At 68.8% G+C, this 24,944-nt stretch overlaps 3 protein-coding genes across 11 annotated transcripts; 1 reads left to right on the forward strand and 2 right to left on the reverse strand.

The window, feature by feature from the left end:
• Positions 1–411: 411 nt before the first annotated feature.
• SGF29 (SAGA complex associated factor 29) lies at positions 412–14,121 on the forward strand. 3 transcript variants are annotated; one of them, XM_074998487.1, is made up of 10 exons: positions 412–636; positions 955–1,033; positions 2,799–2,874; positions 7,867–7,939; positions 8,018–8,082; positions 8,515–8,644; positions 8,713–8,859; positions 9,220–9,255; positions 9,336–9,595; positions 13,413–14,121. In XM_074998487.1, the coding sequence occupies exons 1-10, from the start codon at positions 518–520 to the stop codon at positions 13,433–13,435; spliced, it is 1,008 nt and encodes a 335-aa protein (XP_074854588.1). In that variant the 5' UTR covers positions 412–517; the 3' UTR covers positions 13,436–14,121. The 3 variants fall into 3 exon arrangements, with proteins under 3 accessions (XP_074854588.1, XP_074854589.1, XP_074854590.1); XM_074998488.1 differs by lacking the exon at positions 13,413–14,121 and adding an exon at positions 9,878–10,028 and having other exon boundaries at positions 494–636; positions 9,336–9,498; XM_074998489.1 differs by having other exon boundaries at positions 516–641.
• Positions 12,043–20,807, reverse strand: LOC142015080 (sulfotransferase 1A1-like). 6 transcript variants are annotated; one of them, XM_074998490.1, is made up of 8 exons: positions 20,635–20,705; positions 19,229–19,377; positions 18,864–18,989; positions 18,377–18,474; positions 18,141–18,267; positions 17,447–17,541; positions 12,759–12,939; positions 12,043–12,354 (listed from the first exon to the last, which is right to left on the reverse strand). In XM_074998490.1, exons 1-8 carry the CDS (start codon positions 20,688–20,690, stop codon positions 12,242–12,244), a joined length of 945 nt encoding a protein of 314 aa, XP_074854591.1. In that variant the 5' UTR covers positions 20,691–20,705; the 3' UTR covers positions 12,043–12,241. The 6 variants fall into 6 exon arrangements, 5 of the variants coding, with proteins under 5 accessions (XP_074854591.1, XP_074854593.1, XP_074854592.1 ...); XM_074998492.1 differs by lacking the exon at positions 20,635–20,705 and adding an exon at positions 20,473–20,587; XM_074998491.1 differs by lacking the exon at positions 20,635–20,705 and adding an exon at positions 20,302–20,553.
• Positions 20,754–24,920, reverse strand: LOC142015081 (structure-specific endonuclease subunit slx1-like). 2 transcript variants are annotated; one of them, XM_074998497.1, is made up of 6 exons: positions 24,742–24,920; positions 24,590–24,641; positions 22,973–23,212; positions 21,311–21,441; positions 21,130–21,217; positions 20,754–20,913 (listed from the first exon to the last, which is right to left on the reverse strand). In XM_074998497.1, exons 1-6 carry the CDS (start codon positions 24,912–24,914, stop codon positions 20,842–20,844), a joined length of 756 nt encoding a protein of 251 aa, XP_074854598.1. In that variant the 5' UTR covers positions 24,915–24,920; the 3' UTR covers positions 20,754–20,841. The 2 variants fall into 2 exon arrangements, with proteins under 2 accessions (XP_074854598.1, XP_074854597.1); XM_074998496.1 differs by having other exon boundaries at positions 22,973–23,302.
• Between the last annotated feature and the right edge of the window lie 24 nt (positions 24,921–24,944).

Below are 24,944 nucleotides of genomic sequence, written 5' to 3' on the forward strand. Positions count from 1 at the left end.
GCGACACACTGCACATAACACAGGGCACGTTGCGCACGCGACACACTGCACATAACACAACACACACTGCACATAACACAGGGCACGTTGCGCACGCCACACTGCACATAACACAACACACACTGCACATAACACAGGGCACGTTGCGCACGCGACACACTGCACGTGACACAGGGCACGTTGCGCACGCGACACACTGCACGTGACACTGCGCGCGACACAGGGCAGGGTGCGCGCGAGACAGGCTGGGGGGAAGTCGGGAGTCAGCAGACGGACACCGACCCCCCGCCCCCCGCCGGCGGTTGGGCTCCCGGCCGCGCGCCGTGGAGCTGGGACAGAACTGGGGAGAGGAAGGGTCGTGGCCACTACGCATGCGCCGGGGTCCGTTTTTCCCCCCTTCCACTTTGCCCTTCCCATCAAGGACGGCACGCCGCCGCTAACGGGGCAGTGCGCATGTGCACAGACGGCGGCCCAACCCTGCCCTGCTTCCCATCATGCGCCTGGGGGATGAACGCGCATGCGCTGCAGTTCCCAAGGCCCTCCGGAAACTACATGTCGCATGAGGATCCGCAGTAGCGGGGACATGCGCAGTACATCCGTTCGTCTAGCCTCAGCGCCTCCCACTGGACTGGTGCGGTACGGTAGGGTGCGGCAGGCGCCGGCTTCGGCTCGCGAGCGCTTGGCCCAGGGTCTTCGTCGGCGGAGGTTGCGATGTTGTCTGCGGGGGGCGGAAGAGTGCGCATGCGTTGGTGGCAAGGGGGGGAATTCGCGCCATGGGAAACGCGCATGCGCCTGGCTGTGGGCTTGCCCGAAACGCAGGGGCGCATGCGCCACGGGCAGGGGCCGCTCGCCGTTGCCTAAAAGCGCGGGGTGGGGAAGCCTGACGGCACTCAGCTGCGCATGCGTGTGGGGGCGGGGCTACGGCTGTCGGAGTGACACGCCCCCGCCCCGCAGATCCATGGCGCTGGTGTCCGCCGACTCGCGCATCGCCGAGCTGCTGGGCGAGCTGCACCGCCTCCTGCGGCAGACCCAGGTAAGGGGGCGGGGTGCGGCCCCGCCCCGGCCCGCCCCGCGCCGCGCCGCGCCCTGGCCCAGCCCGCCCCCTGCCTCAGCTCGGCCCCGCCCGCTCGCAGCCCCGCCCCCTGCCTCAGCTCGGCCCCGCCCGCGCCCAGCCCCGCCCCCTGCCTCAGCTCGGCGCCGCCCGCCCCCAGCCTCAGCTCGGCCCCGCCCGCTCGCAGCCCCGCCCCCTGCCTCAGCTCGGCCCAGCCCCGCCCCCTGCCTCAGCTCGGCCCAGCCCCGCCCCCTGCCTCAGCTCGGCCCCGCCCGCGCCCAGCCCCGCCCCGCCCCCTGCCTCAGCTCGGTCCAGCCCCGCCCCCTGCCTCAGCTCGGCCCCGCCCGCGCCCAGCCCCGCCCCCTGCCTCAGCTCGGTCCAGCCCCGCCCCCTGCCTCAGCTCGGCGCCGCCCGCGCCCAGCCCCGCCCCCTGCCTCAGCTCGGTCCAGCCCCGCCCCCTGCCTCAGCTCGGCGCCGCCCGCGCCCAGCCCCGCCCCCTGCCTCAGCTCGGCCCCGCCTGGCCTGGCCTTGCCCTGCCCCTCCCCTCACCCCTCCCTTGCCCTGACAGCCCCACCCTCGGCCTGGTCCCGCATCAGCTTCACCAACAGCCTCCGCCTCAGGCTGCCCCCAGACCTGGGTCTCGCCTGCCCCTCACCCTCAGCCCCTGTCTCGGCCTAGCCTTGGCCCCAGCCCCCCACATCTACGGCCCAACCTGGAGCCTCAGCTCTGCCCTCAGCCTTGATCCGGGGTCCCATTCTGCCCTCAGCTTTACTCCTGCCCCGACTCCTGCTCGCACTTGGCATGTTTCCCTTTTAACCTGGGGAACAGATGTCTTTGAGCTCTTCCCTGGGGCACTTGCCCCAAGCCGGCCCCACTTCCTGTGCGGGGGGGACATAGAAAGCCGGGTGCTGTTGCCTGGGACTCTGGCCCCGAGCCGGCCCCACTCCCTGTGCGGGGGGGACATAGAAAGCCGGGTGCTGTTCCCTGGGACTCTGGCCCCGAGCCGGCCCCACTCCCTGTGCGGGGGGGACATAGAAAGCCGGGTGCTGTTGCCTGGGACTCTGGCCCCGAGCCGGCCCCACTCCCTGTGCGGGGGTAGAAAGCCGGGTGCTGTTCCCTGGGACTCTGGCCCCGAGCCGGCCCCACTCCCTGTGCGGGGGGCGGGGTAGAAAGCCGGGTGCTGAGCTCTGGTGTCTCTCTGTGTTGCCTGTGGCCTTTCCGACGTCCTGCCCTTGTCCCACAGCATTTGCACTGCCGCCACCTCTGTCCAGCTTGAGCAAGGAGCCATCACAGTACCCTCCCCCTTGTGTCCTCCTCAGTTCGGTCACGCGGGGGTCTGCTGTGAAGTGCGAAGGGGAAGGCCAGAACTTGCAGGAAGCAAGAGCAGGTCGCGAGGGCAGTGGCTGAGGGCTGCTGCCTCCTGATGGCGAGAGGACGGCTGTGTCTTCCCTTCCGGGCCTCAGGTTCCTGGCCCACTAGGGCACATGGAACCGACCTGGGCAGTCCCCCGGGAGTAGGGGTGTCCAGGGGAGTACCTCCTGCACACCTCCCTCCGGGGCACAGCCAGCCCAGTCGGTTGCTGTGCAGGACCAAAATGAAGGAGAAGGTCTAGAGCTGCCAAGATTTCGTGGTAACTCCTCCTTCCAGTGCGACACTTCCCGATACCAGAAAATATTCCCACGTAAACAAACTGCTTCTCAGGTAGCTTCAAACCATCCGTCTGTTTCCTGCATGTCTGTCCCCCCAGGAGGAGCGGTCGCGGAGTGAGCACAACCTCGTCAACATCCAGAAAACACATGAGCGGATGCAGACTGAGAACAAGAGTGAGTGCAGGGGCCGGAGTCAGGACTCCTGGGTTCTCTCCCCAGCACTGGGAGGGCAGTGGGGGCTGGTGGTTAGAGCAGGGGCCGGAGCCAGGACTCCTGGGTTCTCTCCCCAGCGCTGGGAGGGCAGTGGGGGCTGGTGGTTAGAGCAGGGGCCGGAGCTAGGACTCCTGGGTTCTCTCCCCAGCGCTGGGAGGGCAGTGGGGGCTGGTGGTTAGAGCAGGGGCCGGAGCCAGGACTCCTGGGTTCTCTCCCCAGCGCTGGGAGGGCAGTGGGGGCTGGTGGTTAGAGCAGGGGCCGGAGCTAGGACTCCTGGGTTCTCTCCCCAGCGCTGGGAGGGCAGTGGGGGCTGGTGGTTAGAGCAGGGGCCGGAGCTAGGACTCCTGGGTTCTCTCCCCAGCGCTGGGAGGGCAGTGGGGGCTGGTGGTTAGAGCAGGGGGCTTGAGCCAGGACTCCTTGGTTCTGTCCCTTGCAGTGGTAGGGCAGTTCGGCTGAAGGGGCAGAGTGGGAGACATGGGGAGGGAGCCCTGAGGTAATGAGTGTATTGGGGTTCAGGGGTCGCCAGGCACTGCACCCTGTCTGTAGGCAGAGTGACTCTCACTCAGCAGGTAGAACAGGGAGTTTATGAGACGAGAGAGCCCAGCTCAGCACAGAGCTGTCAGTGCAGCCGGCAGAGACAGTCCTTCCAACCCGTCCTGGGGAGAGGAGCCCGAGTGGTGCCCCTCTGGGGTGTAGCTCCCCCCTCGCCAGGCTGGCTCCTTCCAGCTCCCTCTACCCCAGCTTCTAAGTGCCGCCTCCGATTCAAGCCCAGCTTGGCTCCTCCCTGCTCTGTGTTCAGGGCAGAGGTGTTACCTGCCAGCCGAGGGTACAGCCTGTGTCCCAGAACCCGGTGGCCTTCTTCCCATTCTCCTGGAGGGGTATGAGGCACTCGCTCTGCAGAGGCAGCCCTGCCCCCACCCTGTAAACTGAACCCTGCACATTTGTCTGGGAACATGGGGCACTGGGCCTGTCTACGCCCCTTTTGCCCACAGCGATAACATCCCAGATATTGGAGTGTCCCTCAGGCTGGATGCTCCATCCAGGCCCTGACTGGCCCTCTGGGAAGCAGACAATTGGCCCCTCTTTCCTGGGCTCAGCTCATAGGTGATCCCCTCAGTCATACAGCCAGGAGCCGGTCTCTTTGGGATTCCCTGTCCCCACCCCCTGAGCTTTTCTTTCAAACCTGGGCCATCTGTCTGCGAACTCATCAGCCAGCTTCCGTGCGCTGACTGAGTGCAGTGGCTTCCGCTCCTCGAGCCACAGCCTCAGCTCAGGCGGGCACGCACCACAGAACCATTCCAGGACCATCAGCTTGACCAGGATCTCGATGGTCTGGAGTCCTGTCCTGACCACCCACTTGTGGTAGTATTGCATCAGGTAAGAGGCCGTGCCTATATCGATCTCCTCCCTCTGTGTGGGTTAGAACGGCGCCGTGGGCGGAGGCCATAACGGCGCTGTCGCAGAGGCGCAGGGCGGCGTGGGCGGAGGGGATAACAGCGCCGTTGCGGAGGTGCAGGGGATAACGGCGCCGTTGCGGAGGCGCAGGGTGGCGTGGGCGGAGGGGATAACGGCGCTGTCGCGGAGGCGCAGGGCGGCGTGGGCGGAGGGGATAACGGCGCCGTTGCGGAGGCGCAGGGCAGCGTGGGCGGAGGGGATAACGGCGCTGTCGCAGAGGCGCAGGGCGGCGTGGGCGGAGGGGATAACGGCGCCGTTGCGGAGGCGCAGGGCGGCATGGGCGGAGGGGATAACGGCGCCGCAGCGGAGGCGCAGGGTGGCGTGGGCGGAGGGCATAACGGCGCCGTCACCGAGGCGCAGGGGATAACGGCGCCGTCGCGGAGGCGCAGGGCGGCGTGGGCGGAGGGCATAACGGCGCCGTCGCGGAGGCGCAGGGGATAACAGCGCTGTCGCGGAGGCGCTGGGCGGAGGGGATAACGGCGCCATCGCGGAGGCGGAGGGCATAACGGCACCGCAGCAGAGGCGCAGGGCAGCGGAGGCGGAGGGCATAACGACACCGCAGCGGAGGCGCAGGGCAGCGGAGGCGGAGGGCATAACGGCGCCGCAGCGGAGGCGCAGGGCGGCGTGGGCGGAGGGGATAACGGCGCCATCACGGGGGCGCGGGGCGGAGGGGATAACGGCGCCGTAGCAGAGGCGCAGGGCGGCGGGGGCGGAGGGGATAACGGCGCCGCAGCGGAGGCGCAGGGCGGCGTGGGCGGAGGGGATAACGGCGCCATCGCGGGGGCGCAGGGCGGCGGGGGCGGAGGGGATAACGGCGCCGTAGCATAGGCGCAGGGTGGCGTGGGCGGAGGGCATAACGGCACCGCAGTGGAGGCGCAGGGCAGCGGAGGCGGAGGGCATAACGGCACCGCAGTGGAGGCGCAGGGCAGCGGAGGCGGAGGGCATAACGGCACCGCAGCGGAGGCGGAGGCGGAGGGCATAACGGCACCGCAGCAGAGGCGCAGGGCAGCGGAGGCGGAGGGCATAACGGCACCGCAGCGGAGGCGCAGGGCAGCGTGGGCGGAGGGGATAACGGCGCCGCAGCAGAGGCGCAGGGCGGCGGGGGCGGAGGGGATAACGGCGCCGCAGCGGAGGCGCACGGCGGCGTGGGCGGAGGGGATAACGGCGCCATCGCGGGGGCGCAGGGCGGCGGGGGCGGAGGGGATAACGGCGCCGTAGCATAGGCGCAGGGTGGCGTGGGCGGAGGGCATAACGGCACCGCAGTGGAGGCGCAGGGCAGCGGAGGCGGAGGGCATAACGGCACCGCAGTGGAGGCGCAGGGCAGCGGAGGCGGAGGGCATAACGGCACCGCAGCGGAGGCGGAGGCGGAGGGCATAACGGCACCGCAGCAGAGGCGCAGGGCAGCGGAGGCGGAGGGCATAACGGCACCGCAGCGGAGGCGCAGGGCAGCGTGGGCGGAGGGGATAACGGCGCCGCAGCAGAGGCGCAGGGCGGCGGGGGCGGAGGCCATAACGGCGGAGGCGCAGGGCATAACGGCGGAGACGCGGGGCGGAGGGGATAACGACCTGCTGCAATCCGCAGATGAGACCGTCCACGCTGCCTCTCCCACAGGCAGCTCAGGGCCTGTGGCCCAGTCAGCCGTGGATTTCCAGGCGGGGAGCTGAGCGGAGCGGAGCTGCGCCGCGGCCCTTTGGAGGAGTTGTGGCAGCTGCTGGGACTGAGCCGTCTGTGGGACGAGCTAATGGCCCGTGGCCTCCATGGTCACACGGTGGTGGGGCTCGAGTGCTCTCCCCTGCTCGGGGCTGCTTTGGGTGGCTCAGCTGAGCCTGCCACCTTTCAGCAGGGCAGTGCAGGGCGCTGCCTGGCCAGTCTGGGCTCTCGGCCAGAGGTCCCAGCACTTCCCTTCATTGGAGGGCTTTTCCCGCTGGCCTGGGCTTTGTTTCCTTCATCCTTCCTCCTCTGGGTAGGGGGATCCCTGCTCGGCAGCCTCTCCACCTGGGGGGCTGTCCTTCTGCTCGTCCCCCACCCGCCCTGGCAGCTCACCCCCAGCTACCACCATTACCTACCTGTGTACAGATTTACATGGGGGGAGCCCTGTGCTGCCAGGTCCATGGGGACCAGGGAGCTTAGGACATTGATGCTTCTGTTCGTCAGGTTTGGTCTTGTATGCAGTGGTTAGAGCAGGGGGCTGGGAACCAGGACTCCTGGGTTATTTTCTGGCACTGGGAGGGCAGTGGGGGCTGATGGTTAGAGCAGGGGGCTGGAGCCAGGACTCCTGAGTTCTCTCCCAACACTGGGAGGGCAGTGGGGGGCTGGTGGTCAGAGCAGGGGACCGGGTGCCAGGACTCCTGGGTTCTCTCCCAACACTGGGAGGGTAGTGGGAGCTGGTGGTTATAGCTGGGGGCTGGAGCCAGGACTCCTGTGTCCTTTCCCTGGCGCTGGAAGGGCAGTCAGGGCTGGTGGTTGCGATGGAGTGTGGGATACCTGTGTGTTCATGAGTGGCTCACAGAGGATGGGGGGCTTCTGCTGGGGGTAACCTGGCGCCCAGGTGACACCTCTGCGCTGCAGACAAAGGGGGAGGTGGAGCCTGAGGGGTTTGAATTGGAACTGGGAGTTAGAAGCAGTGAGTCTGGGCTGAGGGAGAGAGAGACAAAGGAGGGGGCCAGGCCCCGGCTCTGGGGGCCCCTCGGGGCCTCCTCTCCCCACATGGATGGGACTGGCTGTCTCTGCCGGCTGCACTGATCCCTCTGTACAACACTGTGTCCTGTTGGCTAATAAACCCGCTGTTCTCTTGCTGAGTGAGAGTCACTCCTGCCTGCAGACGGTGCAGAGCTTGGGAGACCCCTGAACCGCATCACAGTGGTTAGAGCAGGGGCCGGGAGCCAGGACTCCTGGGTTCTCTCCCTGGGTCTAGGAGGGCAGTGGGGGCTGGTGGTTAGAGCAGGGGGCTGGGAGCCAGGACTCCTGGGTTCTATCCCCAGCGCCGGGAGGGCAGTGCGGGCTGGTGGTTAGAGCAGGGGGCTGGGAGCCAGGACTCCTGGGTTCTCTCCCAGGCTCTGGGAGGGCAGTGGGGGCTGGTGGTTAGAGCAGGGGGCGGGAGCCAGGACTCCTGGGTTCTCTCCCCGGCGCTGGGAGGGCAGTGGGGGCTGGTGGTTAGAGCAGGGGCCGGGAGCCAGGACTCCTGGGTTCTCTCCCCGGGTCTAGGAGGGCAGTGGGGGCTGGTGGTTAGAGCAGGGGGCTGGGAGCCAGGACTCCTGGGTTCTCTCCCCAGCGCTGGGCGGGCAGTCGGGGCTGGTGGTTAGAGCAGGGGCTGGGAGCCAGGACTCCTGGGTTCTCTCCCTGGCTCTGGGCGGGCAGTCGGGGCTGGTGGTTAGAGCAGGGGCCGGGAGCCAGGACTCCTGGGTTCTCTTCCCGGGTCTGGGAGGGCAGTGGGGGCTGGTGGTTAGAGCAGGGGCTGGGAGCCAGGACTCCTGGGTTCTCACAGCCCCTCTCTTGCAGTCTCTCCCTATTACCGGACCAAGCTTCGTGGGCTCTACACAACAGCTAAAGCTGATGCAGAGGCGGAGTGCAAGTGAGTGCTACCCCCGCCGCGCCCCGCCCTGCTCCGCTCCGCGCCCCGCCCTGCTCACCCCACCCCTTCTCTCCCCAGCATCCTGCGCAAGGCGCTGGACAAGATTGCAGAGATCAAATCCCTCCTGGAGGAGCGGCGCATTGGTGAGTGTCCCCGGCCCCACCACCAAGTAGGCCATGGGTCCAGCCCCACCCTCAGCATTTTGCATGGGCAGGAACTCCCATCATGCCCTGGGGCTGGGCCAGTGGAGCGCCCAGGGTGGGTGGGAGCTCTGGGGATCGCCAGGGCTGGGCCGATGGGGTGGGCGGGAGCTCCGGGAGTCGCTGGGGCTGGGGTGGGCGGGAGCTCCGGGAGTCGCTGGGGCTGGGGTGGGCGGGAGCTCCTGGGGTCCCCAGACCGACAGGGCAGGCGGGAGCTCCCGGGGTCCCCGGGCGATGGGGCCGGTGGCGGCACTGGGAGGGGAGCCAGGGGAGCTGCAGTCTGGGCTGGCAGGCGGGTGGCTGCAGGGCAGGGCCTGTCTCCTTGTCGCTGGGGCTGCGAAGGGGGCTCATCCCACCTCCTCCCCCCAACCACAGCTGCCAAGATCGCTGGACTCTACAGCGACTCGGAGCCGCCTCGGAAGACCATGCGCCGGGGCGTCCTGATGACCCTGCTGCAGCAGTCGGCCATGACGTTGCCCCTGTGGATCGGCAAGCCCGGGGACAAGTGAGTGCCTGCGCGGCTGGCACCCCCGGCAGGGCCCTGCCCCGGCTAAGCCTGGCCCTCTCCCGCAGGCCGCCCCCGCTCTGTGGTGCCATCCCCGCTGCCAGTGACTACGTGGCCAAGCCCGGCGACAAGGTGGCTGCTCGCGTCAAGGCTGTGGACGGGGACGAGCAGTGGATCCTGGCTGAGGTGGTGAGCTACAGCCATGCTGCCAACAAGTGAGCACTGGGGCAGGGGCTGGCCCGCCGCGGGTCTGGGGCCCAGCCGCAGAGCTGGTGGCAAGGGGAGCCGCGGTCCCGGCACAACAGGCTGGAATACCGGGCTAGGCCCTGCAGTTCCCTGGGCCCTCTTCCCTACCTGGCGCTGGGCCGTCCGCCATCCCCCGGCGCTGGGCCCTCTGCCCAACCTGGCGCTGGGCCATCCCCTGGGGCCATTCACCATCCCCCGGCGCTGGGCCCTCTGCCCGACCTGGCGCTGGGCCCTCTGCTCGCCCTGGCGCTGGGCCGTCCCCTGGGGCCATCCACCATCCCCCGGCGCTGGGCCCTCTGCCCGCCCTGCCCACAGCTCCTCTCTTGCAGGTACGAGGTGGACGACATTGACGAAGAGGGCAAAGAGTAAGTGATGGGGCGGGGGCGTGCAGGGCGGAGCAGGGGGCCCCCGGCCCCGACTCCAGCTCACGCCGCCCTCCCCCTAGGCGTCACACCCTGAGCCGCCGGCGCATCATCCCCTTGCCCCAGTGGAAGGCGAACCCTGAGACGGACCCTGAGGCGCTGTTCCAGAAGGACCAGCTGGTGCTGGCGCTCTACCCCCAGACCACCTGCTTCTACCGGGCCCTGATCCACACCCCGCCCCAGCGGGTAAGGGCCCTCCCCTCGGCAAGGCCTGGCGGAGGGCCCTTGCCTGGGGCGGGGCTGGGCCCAGGCGAGTGGGGCCGGGGGGTGGTGCTGAGCCCAGGTGAGGGGGGGCAGGTGTGGGCCCAGGCGAGTGGGGCTGGGGGGGCGGTGCTGAGCCCAGATGAGGGGGGAGCAGGGCTGGGCCCAGACGAGTGGGGCCGGCGGGGGCAAGGCTGGGCCCAGGCACGTGGGGCTGGCAGGGGCAGGGCTGGGCCCAGGTGAGGGGGGGCAGGGTTGGGCCCAGGCGAGGGGGGGCAGGGCTGGGCCCAGGCACGTGGGGCTGGCAGGGGCAGGGCTGGGCCCAGGCGAGGGGGGTGGCCTGGCTGACGCAGTCTCTCTGCAGCCCCAGGATGATTACTCGGTGCTGTTCGAGGACACGTCCTATGCCGACGGGTACTCCCCACCGCTCAACGTGGCCCAGCGCTACGTGGTGGCCTGCAAGGAGCCTAAGAAGAAGTGAGGGCGGGGGCCCAATAAAGGCTTCTCCCCTCGTGGCACAGGGCCACGCCTCCGTCCAGCACTGGGGCCGGGGGGAGCACGTCTGGCCCTGTGGAGCGGCCCCTTCCTCTTGCCCCACCCAGCCTGGCACAGCACCCAGCCTGCCCGTGGGCCCTTGGCCGGCGCCCGCTGCTGGGTGTACCCCGTCCCCATCTCCGCGCCCGGCCCCAGCCCGTACCTCACAGCACAGCCCATGCCCCAGCCGCTGTCCATCCCCCACAGCCCGGCCACCCGCGTCTGATTGTGCCCAGGGGCTCCCTGGCCGGGCCCATGAGCTCCACCAGCCTTTCCCGGAAGGCCGGGACGTCCTCCGCCCCCGACTCTCCATCCGGGGTACCTCCCCTCCCATAACTCTCAGCACACCCGGGGTCCCCTCCCCCTTCTGCACCACGGCTCAGTCGGGGGGACCTGCTGGGCCCTTGGGCAGCTCCCTGGGTGCAAACAGCAGGTGGGACAAGTGCTCCTCCCAGTCCTGCAAGTGCCAGTGCAGAAAAGCCTCCAGCATCTGCTCCAGTGTCCCATGGAACCTTCCCTGCAGCCCGTCGGGCCGGGAGCGACCCCCCGAGGCCCAGGAGAGCCGGATCCCAGGCTGCTCCCGCCAGCACCGGAGCAGGGCGGACATGAGGACGTCCCCTGGTCGGTGAGGAGCTCCTGGGGAACCCCACCCTGCTGGAAATGGCCAGCAGAGCGTCTGCTGCTGTGGCCGCCTGGGTGGAGGGCAGAGCCACGGCCTCAGCAGCGACCGCCACCCCCAGGACGTATTTCCTCCCGTCGGCAGGGCCGTGCCCATGGGCCCCTGTACCCGGCGCTACCTTCTGGGCAGGCTGCTCGGCGATGGGCAGGGGTCTCACGGCAGCTTTCCCCCAGCCTCGGGCTCTCCTCCCCCGGCGGGAGCCGCAGGCCCAGCAGTACCACTGCACGGCCGCCAATCTCCCCGGCCCGTAAAAGGGCTGAAGCAGCTCACCTGGGTGCGCCGGATCCCCAGGTGCCCGAGAGCGAGTCAGCATGGGTCAGGCGCAGCAGCTGCCGGGGAGACCTGTGGGGACCCACCAGCTGCTGCTGGACCTCCCCCTAGGAGCCACCTCTCTCTGGGACGAGCCACCCCTGGAGCAGGAATCCCCTCTCCCCCAGGCCAGTCGCCACCAGGGGCTGAGCCACACCCCAGCCGGCCCTGCCCGGCCGCTCAGCGTCTGCAAGGAGGGGTCTGCCTGCGCCTCGGCCTGAATCCGCCAGCTGGGGACGGAGAGGGACCTGTTCCCCACCGCTGCCTGGGTCCGGCGTCCCGGCCCTGCTGAGCCCCGAGCCTGTCGGGGCGGGGTCCTGCGCCCCCTGCTGGGTGCCCTCCCCCGGGGCAGGGCCGTTAACTCCTCGCTGGCTCTGGCTACAGTAGTGACCAGAGCACTGGGGGCCCTTCTGGCCTCGCCTCTAGGTCGCCCCCCATCAGCACCTCCGTAGGTGAGTGCTGGAGCACCCCCACATCTTGGGGGCCCTCCTTGGCCCCCATTTCAGATGCACCCGGGCTGTGGGTACCTTGAACGGTCCCATTTGGGCCCCACCCTTGGGGCAGCTGGGGCTGGGCACTGTGGGCTGTGGACCCCTCCCTCAGGGGCAGCTGGGGCTGGGCCCAGGATGTTGGGCTGGGCCAGTGTCACCACCACCCCATGTCCCAGAAGCCCATCACCTTTCTGCCCCACGGCCAGGGGCACGAGGGCTCTCACTGTGCCGGGCTGCCCCACCCCCACCCGGCACACGGAGACGCCCACCTCTGGGGGTCAAGTCTCCGGAGGTGCTGCCATCCAGGCCTCCCCCCTGCCAGCTGAGGGCAGCTGGCTCCTCCAGCCCCAGCCTTTCAACCTGGGGAAGTTGCATTGTGGGGCTTGGCCTGGGGCACTGTGTGTGTCTGTGGCCCCTTTGCCCCAGTGATGGCAGGTCCCCTCAGTGCACGTCCCCGCTCCCCCCCCCCATTGTGCTGGGGCTGGGCCCCGGCCCCAGGCAGGAGTGACTCTCAGCAGCTGCAAAAGGAGGTTTATGAGGGGACAGACAGCGCAGTGCAGCTGGCAGAGTCTGTCCAGCCGACCCTACTGGGGAGGGGAGCGGAGCCTGAGCGGGGCCCAGCTAACCCAGGGTAAAACCCCCGTCCCTGGAAGGGAATGGCCAGGAGCTGGGGCAGGCTGGAGCTGCAGGGAACAGGTTTCTCGCAGGCGGGGGCTCAGATCTCCATGCGGAAGCGCAGCTCCGACTCAGCCATTTGCCTGGTGTAGTCGGCATCAAATCGCTCATTCTGTGCCACCGTGAAGTGCTGCTTCCAGTCTCCGGTGACCCCTGAAGGCAGGAGAGCGGGTCACAGCCCCCGACACCAGCCAGCACACTGCCCCCAACCCCCAGAGATGCCCCCCAAAGAAACCCCTGCCCTGGCTGTCTGCCCCCCCTGATACCCCCAGTCCTGCCTTGTGTCCCCCAGAGACACCCCTGAGCACTGGCTCCCTCCCCCGCCCATCCAGTGTTCTGCCCCATCCCACAACCCCTGCCCTGGCCCCCTACTCTGTCCCCCAGACACTCCCCCAGCCTTAATGCCCTGCCCCTGCCAGAGATTCCCTCAGGCCCAGTGCCCTGCTTGGGCAGCCCCTCGAGAGTCCTACCCCCCCAACAGCCCAACCCCCTCCTGTCCCAGGCTTTCCCCAGCCTCTGCTGCCCTGCGCCGTCCCGCCCGGGCTGAGGGCTCCTACCCTTGCGCATGAAGGGCGAGATGCTGTGGTCCATGATGCTGCTGGGCAGGGTTCCGTAGTTGGCCATGGGGTTCTGACGCATGGCCTGGAAGGACGTGTGCTGGGCAATGGTCTCCACCAGCCCCTCGTCTGCTGGGCGCCTCAGGAATGCCAGCACCTTCCGGATCTCGCGCTGTGGGTCCTGTGGGGGGCAGAGCCAGGCACTGGGGGGCAGAGCCGGGCACCAGGGGGCAAAGGGGGGGCATAGCTGGGGCTTAGAGCCAGGCACTGGGGGCAAAGGGGGGGGCAGAGCCGGGCACCAGGGGGCAAAGGGGGGGCAGAGCTGGGGCTTAGAGCCAGGCACTGGGGGCAAAGGGGGGGGGCAGAGCTGGGCACCGGGGGGGGTTAGAGCCAGGCACTGGGGGCAAAGGGGGGACAGAACTGGGCCCTGGGGAAAAAAGGGGGGGGCAGAGCCGGGCACCAGGGGTCAAAGGGGGGGGCAGAGTTGGGCACCGGGGGGGGGGGGCATAGCTGGTCAGAGCTGGGCACGGGGAAGAGGGGCAGAGCCCGTGTGATGGAGTGGGGGATACCTGTGTGTATGTGAGTGGCTCACAGAGGGTGTGCGGCTCCTGCTGAGGGTAACCTTGATGACCAGGTAACACCTTTGTACTGCAGACAAAGGAGGAGGTGGAGCCTGAGGGGTTTGAATTGGAACTGGGAGTTGGAAGCAGTGAGTCTGGGCTGAGGGAGAGAGAGACAAAGGAGGGGGCCAGGCCCCGGCTCTGGGGGCCCCTCGGGGCCTCCTCTCCCCAACATGGATGGGACTGGCTGTCTCTGCCGGCTGTACTGACTCCTCTGTACAATGCTGTGTCTCTGCCGGCTAATAAACCTGCTGTTTTCCTGCTGAGTGAGAGACTCTCCTGCCTGCGGACAGGGTGCAGAGCTTGGGGGACCCCCAGAACCCCATCACACTGGTGTCAGAAGTGGGATGTTCTGCACCCCGAGGATGGAGCATCCAGCAGTAAGTGACCGGGGCCCCGGAAGAAGTGGGGCCTGCGAGACCCAGGTGTGCTGAAGGGCAGTGAGGTGCAGCTCCCCAAGGCGGAGGGGCCTGCGGCCGAACCCAACCAACTGCGGTCGTGGTCCTCAAGAGGGGGTGTCACACCCGAGGAGGGGTTACTCCTGGGAATCTGTTGGAGTCGGTCCCAGAAGGTGGAGGGGCCGAGAGCCCAACCCCCAGGAACAAGTGACCCCTGAGGAGGCTGACGCTGAATGAGTTCTTCCCAAGACAGTGTGTTCATGGTCCCTGAGAGCGGGTGTCACACTGAAGAAGGGGTTCTGCTGGGAGTCTGTTGGAGTCGGTCCCAGAGGGCGGAGGGGCCTACGGCCTAACCCTGGGCAGCTTGTGACCCGCAAGGAGCCTGGCACACTGAAGGGATTCTTCCAGGAAGCGTGGGGTGCAGAGGGCATCAGCCTGAGAGCCTGCAACCATGCTCAGCAACTTCACTGTGAAGTGGCAGCACCTGGAAACCGAATCGAGATTAAAGAAGCTGGACAAGGCAGCGTGGATGTGCAGTGGCGGAGCTGAGGGCTGGGGAGAATCCTGCAGAGGTGAGCCCGAATCGGGGCAGGGAACCCTGGACTGCCTGGAGCTCTGAACCAAGTGGCCTGCCACAGCTCAAGGAGGGAAGGAGCGATTCCAACCCATCATCTACTAGGGGCCAAGACAGACCTGCGAAGAGGTTTCCAGGCCTGGGCTGAGGAAGGTCCCTGTGTGTCTGTGCAGGAAAGCAGCTTGTCCACTGGGAATGGCAAGTTGTCTGTCAGAGAAGCTGCTTCACCTTCTGTGTGTGTGTGGAGACCAGCCGGGGGGCTGGGACAAAGGAGAGAGTGTCTCCCATTGTCTGTCTGTGTTGAACAGCAGCAGCAGCAGCCTGGGGAGAGAGCAGAGCCTGCATTTGGAAAAGGTGCTAATGAGGAAACTAGCCCATTGTCTGAGGAAGATTCCCCAGCCTGGGGTGGCTGGAGAAGGATCCACCAGAAAAGAGCATTCCAGGTGTGTCTCTGAATCCAGCCATGGGGGCTGGAGCAGAGGGAATGGCTCTGGGATGGGCAGTGGTGTCCCTGCTAAGGATGCTGGTCCTTGGTGCAAGAAAAGTGCTTCTGCTTCTGGGGAAGTGAATCCTTTGCCTGAGCCTGTGGGGGCTCCAGATGGAGCCAAGATCCCAGAGCTGGATCTGAGGGCAGCTGAAGCCCAGATGGGAAGTGGGCCTACCTCTGTGTCTCTCAGGGGGAATGATGCTTTAACTCGGTCTAATCCAGTTAGTATCATCAGGGAATCCCAGAGACCAGACGATTCTGGTACTTGTTCTTTGCCTGATGCTGAGGTGTTACTGGGAGGGGGTGAGAGGGCTCTGTCCTACCAGAGTCATCCTCTCGCCAGGACACAAGAACAGATGGGCAATGGAGTTATGCTGACTGATGAAGATAAAGGAGCTGGTAGCAGAAGGGAGGAAAGGGACCCTGACCTTCTGTCCGGTGGTACTGGCTGTCTGCCTGGAGGGGGATTACGTGGGAATCTGCCTGATGGGCCAGAAGTGATCCTGGGCGTAGGTGAAACCCAGGAGCTGGTTGTGGCTCAAGGGAGCAGTGCCCCTGTGGAGCCAGATAGGGGTGAGTTGTTGGCTGGGGAGCTCTTGAGGAAGAGAATTTCCCTGAAACTTTTCCTGACCCATCTGTGGGGACTGCAGAAAATGGGAGTGAGGTGAAGGAGAGTGAACAGGAAAGGTGCATGTCTGTAAGAGCCAGAGCAGCCCTTTGCCTGGGGAGAAGTTTGTTTCAGCTCCTGATGGCCAGGACCTGCCTGAGTGTGAAACCACTGGCTGTGCTCTGCAAGGGTCCAAAGCAGGCAGGGTAAAAGTTTCTCAGGAATTGGAAGCTGGTGCAAGTAAAGTGAAAACTATCAGGGAGTGTGAGCAGCCCTGTGAGAACCAAGTAAAACAGCTGCACAGCCAATCTCTGTAGGATGCAGGAGAGGTTCAGCAATTCCCCATCTCCAAATGCTAGAAACACTTATATTCTTATACTGGACTCCACTTCTGATTCCATGGGGAGGCAGTAGTTGGAGGGGGAAGGACAAAGGAGCTGTGGTCCTGGTGGGCCAGTAAGGGATAAACAGGGATTCCTCCATGTGGATTCTGCGTCTGGGACTCACAAAACAACTCTCAAAAAGCAGTTTGGTTTGCAAATTTCCAGGCTGGCTGGGAGGGGGCCGTCTCCCTGAGATCATCAATGGCCCAGCTCTTGTTAGAAGGGAGGGCACAGCCAGAGAGATCAAATTTCCACCCCAGGGGGCAAGAGAGAAGATTAGAACTTGATGGTGCTAAGAAAGGCCTCAGCCATTTATCCCCAAAATACCAGATTCTCAAGGGGGTTACACAAAAGTTGTGGTCTACCAAAGAGCAACGTAAATGTGCAGTTGCAATGGGTTTGTTCTGTAACTCACGCTGACTGCTGTAACCAAGGGGTGCTGCCACCAAAAGCTGTAGAATTGTACCATGTACTGAAGGTTTGGAAAGAGCCATGTGACATGATGACATCGATGTAGAAGCATGAATTGTATGTTGAAGGAGTCTGTAACTCTGAAATGTCACCGTTGTTCCCTGTAACTAGTCTTGCAACCTCTCACATGAGGAGGAACATTCCAAACCTATTGTGTGGCATGGAAGGGGAAACTGAGGCACACAGCCATTGTGGTGGTCTGGCTAAATGCCAAGGATGGAAGCATTTGTACCTTCCGTTACTGAACTGTAACTGAATTCCAGACATTGGCTGGAGCAGCTGTATGGACTGGTGGTCAGCTGGGGCAGGACCCAGATCACAAAAGACCTGTTTGATCTGTTGGTGCTGCAGCATCTGTATGGGCTCTGCCCGCCCGACTTGAGAACGTGGCTGACGGACCGGGGCTGAACCAGCGAGACTGACCAACCCAAGGGAACTAAAGGAACTTGCCCGGCTGCATCACATGAAAAGGGCCAAGACCAAGCTCCTGACGTGGAGCCTCCCCCAGCAGGACTATGATGTGGAGGTGGTGCACATCGAGGGGAGAACAGAGGGTACAGCCGATGCCCTATCACAAGGGGAGAGCCCCGAACTTCCCCAGGTCACCAGTTGAGTGACCCCGCTCAGTTCGGTCTGGAAGTGGGGAGAGATGTGATGGAGTGGGGGATACCTGTGTGTATGTGAGTGGCTCACAGAGGGTGTGGGGCTCCTGCTGAGGGTAACCTTGATGACCAGGTAACACCTTTGTACTGCAGACAAAGGAGGAGGTGGAGCCTGAGGGGTTTGAATTGGAACTGGGAGTTGGAAGCAGTGAGTCTGGGCTGAGGGAGAGAGAGACAAAGAAGGGGGCCAGGCCCCAGCTCTGGGGGCCCCTCGGGGCCTCCTCTCCCCAACATGGATGGGACTGGCTGTCTCTGCCGGCTGTACTGACTCCTCTGTACAATGCTGTGTCTCTGCCGGCTGTACTGACTCCTCTGTACGATGCTGTGTCCTGTCGGCTAATAAACCTGCTGTTTTCCTGCTAAGTGAGAGACTCTCCTGCCTGCGGACGGGGTGCAGAGCTTGGGGGACCCCCAGAACCCCATCACAGCCCGGCACTGGGGGGAGCAAAGGGGGGGGTTAGAGCTGGGCACCAGGGGGACCCTCACCTCCTTCATGTCCTCATAGTACAGGTAGAGCATCCGCTGCGTGTGACGCTTCTCCCACCAGCCACGCACGTGCTCGTACCATGACCCAAAGCTCACTGTGGGGCCACAAAGTGGAGAGCCCTCAGTCCCCCCAGCCAGGTCCCCCCAACCCCTCTGCCCCTGCTGGCCCCTTAGTGATGGAGTGGGGGGTGGGGGTGAGCGAGGGGCCGAGCAGCTCCCCCAGCTGGGTGCTCCCTGGGGCTGGAACCGCAGCTGGCAGGTGACACCCCTGTCCGGGCACAGGGCGGGGAGGAGCCCGGCTGGGCTGAGTTGGAGGCGGCAGATGGGGGCGGGGAGCTAGAAGGCAGCCGGCCTGTGCCGGGGAGAGGAAGGGGGCTCGTCCCCCGATGGGTTCCCCTCCCCTGGACGGATGGACGGACTCTGCCGGCTGCGCTGACCCCTCTGCACTGCGCTGTGTCTGTCGCCTCAAACTCCTGTTCTGCTGCTGAGAGTCACTCCTGGCAGAACTTGGGGCCCCCTGAGCCCCATTAGACCCCGCTCAACCCCTCCCAGCCCCCTCTGCCAGGTTCCCCCTGCAGCCCCTCTTGGACCCCTGTCCCCATCTGCCATGCAATCCCCCCGCAAGGCCCCACCCAGGACCCCGGGGCAGGTCAGAGCTGGTGCCCCCTAAAGGACTCAGGCCCCTGTCTCCCACCTGCACCAGCCATGAAGTCATCCAGGAAGCGGTCCCAGGAGCCAGGCTCGGGGTGCACCTTGGCCATGTGGTAGAAGTAATAGTAGGAGACTGCCACATCCTTGGGGTTCCTGGCCACATAGATCATCTGGGGGCAGATGGGGTTCAGGCTGGGACTGGCTCCGCCCCCGCTTCTCTACCCTGCTAGGCCCCGCCCCCAGACCGGCCCCGCCCCCACCGAGGCCCTGTCCCCTCACCTGACAGTCCCGCTCCCAGAAGGACTCCGGCAGCAGCTCCACCGGCAGATGCGTCTTCACCACCCGGGGGGCTGCGATCTGCCGCAGCAGCTCCACCCCTGGGGACTGGGCATGAGCTGGGAGCCCCCTGCCCCTGGCTGCCCTCCTGCAGCCCCTCCCCTCCCCTCACCACCCAGCCCTGCCCCCTCAGTCCCATCCCCCTCCAGCCCCTCCCCCGCCCCCACCATCCAGTCCCGCCCCTCTCCCAGCCCCTACACATCAGTCCCGCCCTTCTCCCAGCCCCTCCCCTCACCACTCAGCCCCCCCCTCAGTACCATCTCTCTCCCCTCACCACTCAGCCCCGCCCCCAGTCCCATCCCCTCAGTCCCGCCCCTCCTCTCACCATTCAGCCCCCCCCTCAGTACCATCTCTCTCCCCTCACCACTCAGACCCTCCCCTTCAGTCCCGCCCCTCCCCCCGCAGCCCCCCAGGGCTGAGGCCGCGTTACCGGTGGGGACGCCGGGAACAGCGAACTCCAGGAAGGGGACGCGCAGGTAGATGGGGTCTCGCCCGCAGTGCACCGGGTCCCCGCCCGCGTAGATCAGGTCCACGATCTCGCTGATCCACGTGGTTCCTGTGGGGGCACAGGCCAGGCGGCAGGTCGCGGGGGCTGGGCGGGGGGCACCGGCCGGGCCGGGGGCTGTGGGGCTCTGCGGGCGGTGTCATCGGCCGGGCTGGGGGGTCACCGGCGGAGGTGTGGGGCTGTGAGGCGGGCTGGGGCATAAGCCGGGCCGGGGTCGGAGGCTGTGGGGCTGTGTGGAGGGCGGGGGCTGGCGGGCGGGCGGGCGTGGGGGGGCAGTGTGGGGCACTCACCCGATTTGGGGTAGGTGGAGATGAGCAGATCGTCGGGCTGGGCCTGGAACCCCTCCACCTCCCCCCAGTTGTCCGCGAAGTACTTGATCATGGGGACACCCCGAATGGGGACCAAGGGGGCGCGCGAGGTCTCCTCGGCTGGCTGCATCCTGGGAGCGAAAGGGTTAAAGGAGCATCTCCCCCCCCCCCCCCTCGGGCTTATATAAACTCAGGCCTGGGCCTGCCCGGGCGGTACGTCAGGAGCGCGGCGCACCCCGGCAGGCCGGGCGAGAGGCTCACCCGGACGGGGGACTCGGGGGGGCAGGCCGGGCGAGAGGCGCACCCGGACGGGGGACTTGCGGGGGGGGGGCAGGCCGGGCGAGAGGCGCACCCGGACGGGGGACTCGGGGGGGGGGGGGCAGGCCGGGGGAGAGGCGCACCCGGACGGGGGACTCGGGGGGGGCAGGCCGGGCGAGAGGCGCACCCGGACGGGGGACTCGGGGGGGCAGGCCGGGCGAGAGGCGCACCCGGACGGGGGACTCGGGGGGGGCAGGCCGGGCGAGAGGCGCACCCGGACGGGGGACTCGGGGGGGGCAGGCCGGGCGAGAGGCGCACCCGGACGGGGGACTCGGGGGGGCAGGCCGGGCGAGAGGCGCACCCGGACGGGGGACTCGGGGGGGGCAGGCCGGGCGAGAGGCGCACCCGGACGGGGGACTCGGGGGGGCAGGCCGGGCGAGAGGCGCACCCGGACGGGGGACTCGGGGGGGGGGGCAGGCCGGGTGAGAGGCGCACCCGGACGGGGGACTCGGGGGGGGGGGGGGCAGGCCGGGCGAGAGGCGCACCCGGACTGGGGACTCGGGGGGGGGGGGGGGGCAGGCCGGGCGAGAGGCGCACCCGGACTGGGGACTCGGGGGGGGGGGGGCAGGCCGGGCGAGAGGCGCACCCCGGCGGGGGACTCGGGGGGGGGGGGGCAGGCCGGGCGAGAGGCGCACCCGGACTGGGGACTCGGGGGGGGGGGGGGGGGGCAGGCCGGGCGAGAGGCGCACCCCGGCGGGGGACTCGGGGGGGGGGGGCAGGCCGGGCGAGAGGCGCACCCCGGCGGCGGACGCGGCACCCGGAGGCCGTTGTGAAAGTTTCTGGACCCCGGGAGCGGCTGCGCGGTTTGGCTCCGGGACGCTCCTGGGGCTGCGCCTCCAGAGAGGATTGGGGGGCTCAGGGCGGGGTCGCCGAGGCGGGGGCCCCGGCGCAGCCCCCCTGCCACTCACTCGCTCGCTCGCTCGCTCCGGCGGTGGGTCGGAGGGAGCAGAGTCCGGCGGCTTTTATCGGGACGGGCGGGGGAAGGGGCAGGGGCTGGTACCGCTGCCTGGGAGGAGGGAAGCGCCCGCCCCCCGTCCGCCCCGGCTGGCGCCCCTGCTTGGTGTCTTTACCCCCGGGGGACGCCTGGGCCCCGCCCCCGGGAGGCGGTGGGGGACGCCCCGCCCATTCCGAGGACGCCCGCCCACGTGTCCCCCCCCGCCGCTGAAGCGGAGGCAGAGTCGCAGCCGCCTCCAGTTCATGGCCTTTATTCCCACGCTCCGGGCGCGAGGCGGGCCGGATTCCCGCGGGGGCAGGTCCGGCGTGCCGGGGGGCGGGGCTCAGCGACCGGCCCCTGGCTCCGCCCCCTCCAGTGAAGGTTCCGGTGTCCTCAGCTCCTCCGTCCAGTGCCCCTGTGGGGGAGGAGCCGAATGTGAGAGGGGCGGGGCCACCAGGAGGGGCGGGGCTAGCTGCCCGCAGGCGGCCCGGGGTTGGTGCGGCGGAAAGCGGCTAGGGCGGGGCCTAGCAGTCACTGGGCGGGCTTCGTGCCCCAGGGGGAAGGACGAGCTCTCTAGGGCTGATTGGGAGGCACCCTCGGGGGCGGAGTTAGGCCAGTGGGCGGGGCTCACCTGAAGGGAGGCGGGGACTTCTTCCACATCACCATAGCAACCCTGGTGACGGCGAATGAGGTCACCCCAGAGGACCAGGCTCTCGCAGCTGCAATAGGAAATGGGCGGGCTTTGCCATGGCAGCTGGGTCACCACGGCAACAGGCTGGGCTCCACCCCCGCCCCTCCGGAGGCCCCCGTACCCCGGACAGCGCCCCTCCACGGGCAGCAACTGCAGCGGCTCCTCGCGCAGGAACTCCCGGGCCAGGCAGGCGGGGTGCGCAGCCAGCGGGCAGCCGGGCTGCAGGCAGCGCAGCGGGGCAGCGTCCGGTTCCTGCCGAGGGCAACGGGGGAGGGTACAGCCGCCCTGCGTTCCCACGGCCCCCACCCGGAGAGAACCCAGGCGTCCTGCGTTCCACCCCGTCCCCCGCCTACCCACTGCCCCCACCCCCGGGGGAGAACCCAGGTGTCCTGCGTTCCACCCCCTCCCCCCACCCCCGGGGGAGAACCCAGGCGTCCTGCGTTCCACCCCGTCCCCCGCCTACCCACTGCCCCCACCCCCGGGGGAGAACCCAGGTGTCCTGCGTTCCACCCCCTCCCCCCACCCCCGGGGGAGAACCCAGGCGTCCTACGTTCCACCCCGTCCCACGCCTACCCACTGCCCCACCCCCGGGGGAGAACCCAGGCGTCCTGCGTTCCACCCCGTCCCCCGCCTACCCACTGCCCCCACCCCCGGGGGAGAACCCAGGCGTCCTGCGTTCCACCCCGTCCCACGCCTACCCACTGCCCCCACCCCCGGGGGAGAACCCAGGCGTCCTGCGTTCCACCCCGTCCCACGCCTACCCACTGCCCCCACCCCCGGGGGAGAACCCAGGCGTCCTGCGTTCCACCCCGTCCCACGCCTACCCACTGCCCCCACCCCCGGGGGAGAACCCAGGCGTCCTGTGTTCCACCCCGTCCCCCGCCTACCCACTGCCCCCACCCCCGGGGGAGAACCCAGGCGTCCTGCGTTCCACCCCTCCCCCCGCCTACCCACTGCCCCCACCCCCGGGGGAGAACCCAGGCATCCTGCGTTCCACCCCGTCCCCCGCCTACCCACTGCCCCCACCCCTGGGGGACAACCCAGGCGTCCTGCGTTCCACCCCCTCCCCCCACCCCTGGGGGAGAACCCAGGCGTCCTGCGTTCCACCCCCTCCCCCCGCCTACCCACTGCCCCCGCCCCTGGGGGAGAACCCAGGCGTCCTGCGTTCCACCCCGTCCCCCGCCTACCCACTGCCCCCACCCCCGGGGGAGAACCCAGGCGTCCTGCGTTCCACCCCGTCCCCCGCCTACCCACTGCCCCCACCCCCGGGGGAGAACCCAGGCGTCCTGCGTTCCACCCCTCCCCCCGCCTACCCACTGCCCCCACCCCCGGGGGAGAACCCAGGCATCCTGCGTTCCACCCCGTCCCCCGCCTACCCACTGCCCCCACCCCTGGGGGACAACCCAGGCGTCCTGCGTTCCACCCCCTCCCCCCACCCCTGGGGGAGAACCCAGGCGTCCTGCGTTCCACCCCCTCCCCCCGCCTACCCACTGCCCCCGCCCCTGGGGGAGAACCCAGGCGTCCTGCGTTCCACCCCGTCCCCCGCCTACCCACTGCCCCCACCCCCGGGGGAGAACCCAGGCGTCCTGCGTTCCACCCCGTCCCCCGCCTACCCACTGCCCTCACCCCCGGGGGAGAACCCAGGAGTCCTGTGTTCTGCTCCCTCCCCCTTCCTACCTACTGCCCCCCACCACGCTGGGTCAGAACCCAGGAGTCCTGCTCTTAGCACTGGCCATGTCTTTCTCCCCTCACTGAACCCAAGTGTCCGGGGAGCCCCCGCTACCTGGAATCTCTGGTGGCAGACGGTGCAGTGCTGTGGGGTCGGCCCCGGCACAGAGCTAGGCTCCTGCTGGCCCCACTCACCACAGCCCCTGGCCCGGACTGGCCCGAACACCAGGGGCATGTGCAGGGGGGGCTGCAGGGCAGGGGGGAAGTCCTGGAAATGCTCCCGCTGCAGCCAGCGCACAGTCAGGGGCAGGCGGCACCAGGGCCCCGTGCGCAGCATGTGGGCCAGCACCCGCAGCTGGAAGTCAAAGCAGCTCTCCTGACGGGCGCGGCAGCTCACGTGGCTCAGACGCCGGGAAGCGTGGGGATGCTGCCAGGCCCACTCAAACTGGGGGCAGAGACAGCCGGGTCAGAAAGTAGGGGCCGGGAGCGAGGGGCACCAGGCAGGTGGGGCCAGGCCGGAGGCTGTGAGCGAGGGGCACCAGGTGGGTCGGGCCGGGGGGCACTGGGCGGGTTGGGCCGAAGGGCTGTGAGCAGGTTGCAAGGGGGCATTGGCAGGACCGGGCTGGGCTGGGCGCAAGGGGGCATTGGGAGGGCTGGGCCGGGTGGTTGCAGGCAGGGAGCAAGGGGCGCCGGGCCGGGGGGCTGCGGGCTGGGAGTGAGGGGCACCAGGCTGGTCAGGAGCGAAGGGACATTGACCGGGCTGGGATGGAAGTGAGAGAGCAGCGGGTGGGGCAGGGCCGGGCCGGGCCGGGCGCGAGGGGGCATTGGCCGGGGGCCAGGCAGGGAGCAAGGGGGCATTGGCTGGGGCCGGGCCGGGCCGGGCCGGGCGCGAAGGTACACTGGCCGAGGAGGGGAGCGAGGGGGGCACTAGCTGTGGACCGAGCCGGGCCGGGCGCGAGGGGGCAGTGGCCGGGGCTGGGCGGGGGAGCGAGGGGGCAGTGGCCGGGGCTGGGCGGGGAGCGAGGGGGCAGTGGCCGGGGCCGGGGCCGGGCCGGGCGGGGAGCGAGGGGGGCACTGGCTGGGGGCCGGGTGGGGAGCGAGGGGGGCACTAGCTGGGGGCCGGGGCCGGGGCCGGGCCGGGAGGAGTGGGCCGGGGCCGGGGCCGGGGCCGGCCCGGGCGGGGAGCGAGGGGGCACTGGCTGGGGGCCGGGTGGGGGAGCGAGGGGGCACTGGCTGGGGGCCGGGGCCGGGGCCGGGCGGGGAGCGAGGGGGCACTGGCTGGGGGCTGGGCGGGGAGCGAGGGGGGCACTGGCTGGGGGCCGGGGCCGGGGGCCGGGCCGGGCGGGGAGCGAGGGGGCACTGGCTGGGGGCTGGGCGGGGAGCGAGGGGGCACTGGCTGGGGGCTGGGCGGGGAGCGAGGGGGCACTGGCTGGGGGCCGGGGCCGGGGCCGGGCCGGGTGGGGAGCGAGGGGGCACTGGCTGGGGGCTGGGCGGGGAGCGAGGGGGCACTGGCTGGGGGCCGGGCCGGGGCCGGGGCCGGGCCGGGCGGGGAGCGAGGGGGCACTGGCTGGGGGCTGGGCGGGGAGCGAGGGGGCACTGGCTGGGGGCCGGGGCCGGGGCCGGGGCCGGGCCGGGCGGGGAGCGAGGGGGCACTGGCTGGGGGCTGGGCGGGGAGCGAGGGGGCACTGGCTGGGGGCCGGGGCCGGGGCCGGGGCCGGGCGCACCGCAGTACCCGCAGCGCTGCCACGTCGGACGGGAAGCCGTGGACCACCAGCACCATCTCCCTGCAGGGAGAGAACCCAGCTGAGGCCGCTGCTCCCAGCATGCCCTGCGGGCACCGCTCCGGTTGGCGCCGGTGCGAGGCACGCCGGGATCGGCCCTCACCAGGGGCCCCGCCCGCTGGTTCTCCAGGCCCCGCCGCGGCGGCGGCCCGCGTTGTGCTGCCGCAGGCGGCGCCCGGGGCTGACGGTGAAGCCCACGTAGACGCGGCCGCGGTAGCGGGGGTTGGCGCAGAGCAGCAGGTACACGCCGCAGAAAGCGCGCGGCGCCGCCCCCATCACCCGGCCGGGCCCGCTCCGCGCTGGCGG

Source organism: Carettochelys insculpta, chromosome 6 (genome assembly GCF_033958435.1).
Source record: "Carettochelys insculpta isolate YL-2023 chromosome 6, ASM3395843v1, whole genome shotgun sequence".
Taxonomy (NCBI): Eukaryota; Metazoa; Chordata; order Testudines; family Carettochelyidae; genus Carettochelys; species Carettochelys insculpta.

Bases quoted from the DNA above. Each gene is read 5' to 3' on its own strand.
- SGF29 (XM_074998487.1), top strand. From the start codon at position 518: ATGCGCTGCAGTTCCCAAGGCCCTCCGGAAACTACATGTCGCATGAGG. The intron at 2,875-7,866 runs GTGAGTGCAGGG...CCTCTCTTGCAG, and splicing joins GATGCAGACTGAGAACAAGA to TCTCTCCCTATTACCGGACC. The intron at 8,083-8,514 runs GTGAGTGTCCCC...CCCCAACCACAG, and splicing joins CCTGGAGGAGCGGCGCATTG to CTGCCAAGATCGCTGGACTC.
- LOC142015080 (XM_074998490.1), bottom strand. From the start codon at position 20,690: ATGGGCGGGGCGTCCCCCACCGCCTCCCGGGGGCGGGGCCCAGGCGTC. The intron at 19,378-20,634 runs GTAAAGACACCA...TTTCGCTCCCAG, and splicing joins GGCCCAGGCGTCCCCCGGGG to GATGCAGCCAGCCGAGGAGA. The intron at 12,940-17,446 runs GTGAGGGTCCCC...TGCCCCCCACAG, and splicing joins ACTATGAGGACATGAAGGAG to GACCCACAGCGCGAGATCCG.
- LOC142015081 (XM_074998496.1), bottom strand. From the start codon at position 24,914: ATGGGGGCGGCGCCGCGCGCTTTCTGCGGCGTGTACCTGCTGCTCTGC. The intron at 21,442-22,972 runs GTAGCGGGGGCT...TGCCCTCGGCAG, and splicing joins TCTGCCACCAGAGATTCCAG to GAACCGGACGCTGCCCCGCT. The intron at 21,218-21,310 runs GTACGGGGGCCT...TTCCTATTGCAG, and splicing joins GTGGAGGGGCGCTGTCCGGG to CTGCGAGAGCCTGGTCCTCT.